Source organism: Protobothrops mucrosquamatus, unplaced genomic scaffold, assembly GCF_001527695.2.
Source record: "Protobothrops mucrosquamatus isolate PMUCROS unplaced genomic scaffold, P.Mucros_1.0 scaffold826, whole genome shotgun sequence".
Lineage (NCBI taxonomy): Eukaryota > Metazoa > Chordata > Lepidosauria > Squamata > Viperidae > Protobothrops > Protobothrops mucrosquamatus.
In genome coordinates, this window is record NW_015387086.1 from 64,971 (window position 1) to 68,534 (window position 3,564).

The 3,564-nt window shown below is 41.8% G+C and overlaps 1 protein-coding gene across 1 annotated transcript in view; it reads left to right on the forward strand.

Annotated features, from left to right (window-relative positions):
• PAPLN (papilin, proteoglycan like sulfated glycoprotein) overlaps positions 1-3,564 on the forward strand; it is a gene marked incomplete at its 5' end in the record, with an annotated part of 101,946 nt that overhangs the window by 61,167 nt on the left and 37,215 nt on the right. The window contains 3 exons of the mRNA XM_015818950.1: positions 40-163; positions 569-649; positions 2,218-2,390. Coding sequence (XP_015674436.1) covers positions 40-163; positions 569-649; positions 2,218-2,390 — 378 coding nt within the window. The remainder of the gene's footprint in view (positions 1-39; positions 164-568; positions 650-2,217; positions 2,391-3,564) is intronic.

Genomic DNA, 3,564 nt, shown 5'->3' on the forward strand with positions numbered 1-3,564 from the left:
ATTTTACCTGTGGATGATTTGAACTTTGCTATTTTACAGGCTGTTGGCTGTGATAAAATGCTGGATTCTTCCCAAAAAGAAGACAAGTGCCTGCAGTGCGGTGGGAATGGAAGAGCTTGTTTTGAAGTCAAGGGACTCTTTGATGTGCCCAATCTCCCTAAAGGTACCGCAGGGCTGTTTTAGTACCATAGATTAATATGGCAGACTTTAGACTAGGGTTGAGGTATAGAGATGTGATTGATGGTTCTTATTAATCTCTTTATATCTTTGAAGCTAAAGTCAATAACTGAAACTCAGGAAGGTTTTTTACTGTACCATGTCTGTAGTGTGATGCATTGAGGTCCCTGCCTTGTGCCATATTACATCAATTACATGCAAGAGTAGCTTTATGGGTAATATGAATACGGATTGAGACAGTTCAAAATCAGTGGAGTAGTTACAGCAAAATTTATATCTTTTCCCATGTAGCTGCTCTGCACGAAAGAGTGACTTTACCCTGGCTTCCTTCTCTATTATATTCTCTCTCAGAAAATGAATTTATTCTGGCTGATTTATTCTGCTCCTATAGGCTACAATCAAATCTTTGTCATTCCGATGGGAGCCACAAGCATCCGGATCAAGGAAGCAACCCCTACCAGGAACTTCCTGTGTAAGTAGTTGTTACTGCTCTTTGTATATGACTTCCATCACTTCAATTAGTTATGACTTAATGCAGGACAATATGGATCTGCATGTTCAGAAATATGACATGGGACCGTCATCTGGGTATTGCATCATTAATAACACGGATGGGAGACTACTTAATAATAGAATGCAATTGGTGTGTGCTATGAAACAAGGTTCTATTTGCAACAATATACCTGCAATAATATGTGTATTTTACATGAAGCAAGAGTCTTCATGACTTCTCCATCAAAATCCCATGGATGCCATCCACCTTTGCTTATTTGTTTATTTTATTATATTTTTATCCCACCTTTATTATTTTTATAAATCACTCAAGGTGGTGAACATATTTAATACTCCTTCTCCTCCTATTTTTCCCACAACAACCACCCTGTGTGGTGAGTTGGACTGAGAGAGAGAGAGAGAGTGCCTGGCCCAAGGTCACCCAGCCAGCTTTCATGCCTAAGGCGGGACTAGAACTCCCAGTCTCCTGGTTTGGGGGATCTTCGGGAACAAATGATGAAATTGCATGGGGACCATAAAGGGCAAGGCAAAAAGAACTGTCTCTTATCAGCAAAAACGTAAAAAATGAGGCTTGTTCATACCTCAGCATGAGAGCAATCAACATATATCATCTCAGGATGAGATGATTAATAAATCATCTCAAGGTTCCTTATAATGCTTTGATTTAATGATATGGCTTGAATGTTACTCACTGCTCTTTACAAAAATGGCCAAGGTTCTTTCATGTCAAATTTGCATCCTCGTAACTATTTACACATCTGAGTAGTTTTTGTGGCATTAACATGGAATGGCTTACCCATGCCTTCTTCTATGATATTTTTGTCAGTTTCCCAGGGCAGCTCACAGCCCAGGGATCTCCTTATAATCTGCCACCTGAGTACAGGTAGTCCTTGACTTATGACCACAACTGAGCCCAAAATTTCTGTTGTTAGACGAGACAGTTGTTAAGTGAATCCATTTTATGATCTTTCTTGCCATGGTTGTTAAGTGAATCACTGCAGTTGTTAGCTTAGTGACATGTTTCTTAAGTGAGTTTGGCTTCCCCATGGAATTTGCTTGTCAGAAAGTTGCAAAGGGGGATCACAAGAACCCAGCACACAGCAACCATCATAAATATGAGCCAGTTGCCAAGCGTCCAAATTTTGATCACGTGACCGTGGAGATGGTCCAATGGACGTAAGCATGAAAAAAATGGTCATAAGTCACTTTTTTTCAGTGACATTGTAACTTCGAATAGTCACTAAATGAAATGTTGTAACTCAAGGACTACCTGTATTTATTAAGTGTCTGGTGTTTTGGGGTGGGTGGGAATCAGTTATGGTTGGCTAAATACAATTACCATTTGAGGACTCTCAGCAAAATATCACACCTCCTTTTGTTTAGTACATAATATCACACCTCTCATTTTGTTTAGTACATAATAACCATTTCATATCTGGAGAACCTTTTGCAACATCAGAGTCTCAGAACTCTGTATCACCGTCTTTACATTTCTTTCCATTCCCTCTTTTTCCCCCCTAATCTCAGCCATCAAGAATGTACAAGGAACATATTATCTGAATGGGCAGTGGACAATTGAGTATAGCCAGGCCTTGCCTATTGCTAGCACAGTGATGCATTATGAGAGAGGTTCTGAGGGGGATCTGGCTCCAGAGCTTCTACATGCCCGGGGTCCCATCACCGAACCTTTGACAATTGAGGCAAGTACCTGCAACTGCTTTCCTGTTTACTTAGAGCAGTGGTTCTCAACCTTTTTAATGCCGCGACCCCAACCGGTCGTAAGTCGAGGACTAAACCGGTCGTAAGTCGAGGACTAAACCGGTCGTAAGTCGAGGACTTTCCCTGCCCGGGAGTGCCACACATGCGTGGTTCCGCCCCCTGCGCCGGCCGAGGCGTAGCTGGCAAGCGGCAGAGACGGAGCAGGCCGACCACCAGCTGGCCCAGCCCAAGGGAGGTAAGGCACCCGGTGGAAAGGGGGGGAAAAATGGCAGACAAAAAAAATGGTGGACAGCCTTGCTTGGCGACCCCCATGAAATGGTCGATCGACCCCAAATGGGGTCCCGACCCACAGGTTGAGAACCACTGACTTAGAGGTTTTAATGCCTGAGCTGTGCATAGGTGTTCCAGATAATTCTCCAAACAGAGGGATTCCACAGGGTCATAAAAAAATAAAATAGATTGATGGGGAACTTTTATTTCTTGACTGAACAACTATTAGAGTAGAAGAGAACTGGGTTTGAGGCTATCTCTATTTCATGCAGAGGTCAAACAGTGAATGGATAATTTATTTGGCATTGCATTAAGATCACATTAGTTCCTCATTCCTTAACCTTAACAGTAATGCTTAGACGAAACAAGAATTTTGACCCATTTGGAGGGCACAAGTCTGGGGAAACTACAGTAGTTTAATAATCGCTTCTTGTTGAATAAAGAGGAAATGTCAGCTTTCTTCATTCCAGCAAGAAATCACTTTATCCTTTGTACTGTAGATAAAGTATTCAAATGTTGATTGATCAGAGTCAGGAAAGAGCAGGAGATGAGTAGCAGGCAGAAAGGGAATAACTTTGGCAAGGATCTGAGTGGTGTGTGTGTGTATGTGTGTGTTTGTGTCTGTATGTATATCAAGTCAGTTTTTGACTCCAAGCAATTGCCTGAACAAGTCCCTGCATTTTCTTGGTAAGGTTTTTGAGAAGTGGTTTGCCATTGACTGCTTCCTAGGGATGAGACGGAGTGATTGGCCTAAGGTTACACAACTGGCTTAAAAGACTAGAACTCACGATCTCCTGGTTCCTAACCTTATGCCTTAACCAAATTGGCTCTGAGTGATAGACATAGTTTTCACAAATGGCAGACAAAGTTTGTTTATTTATTTAC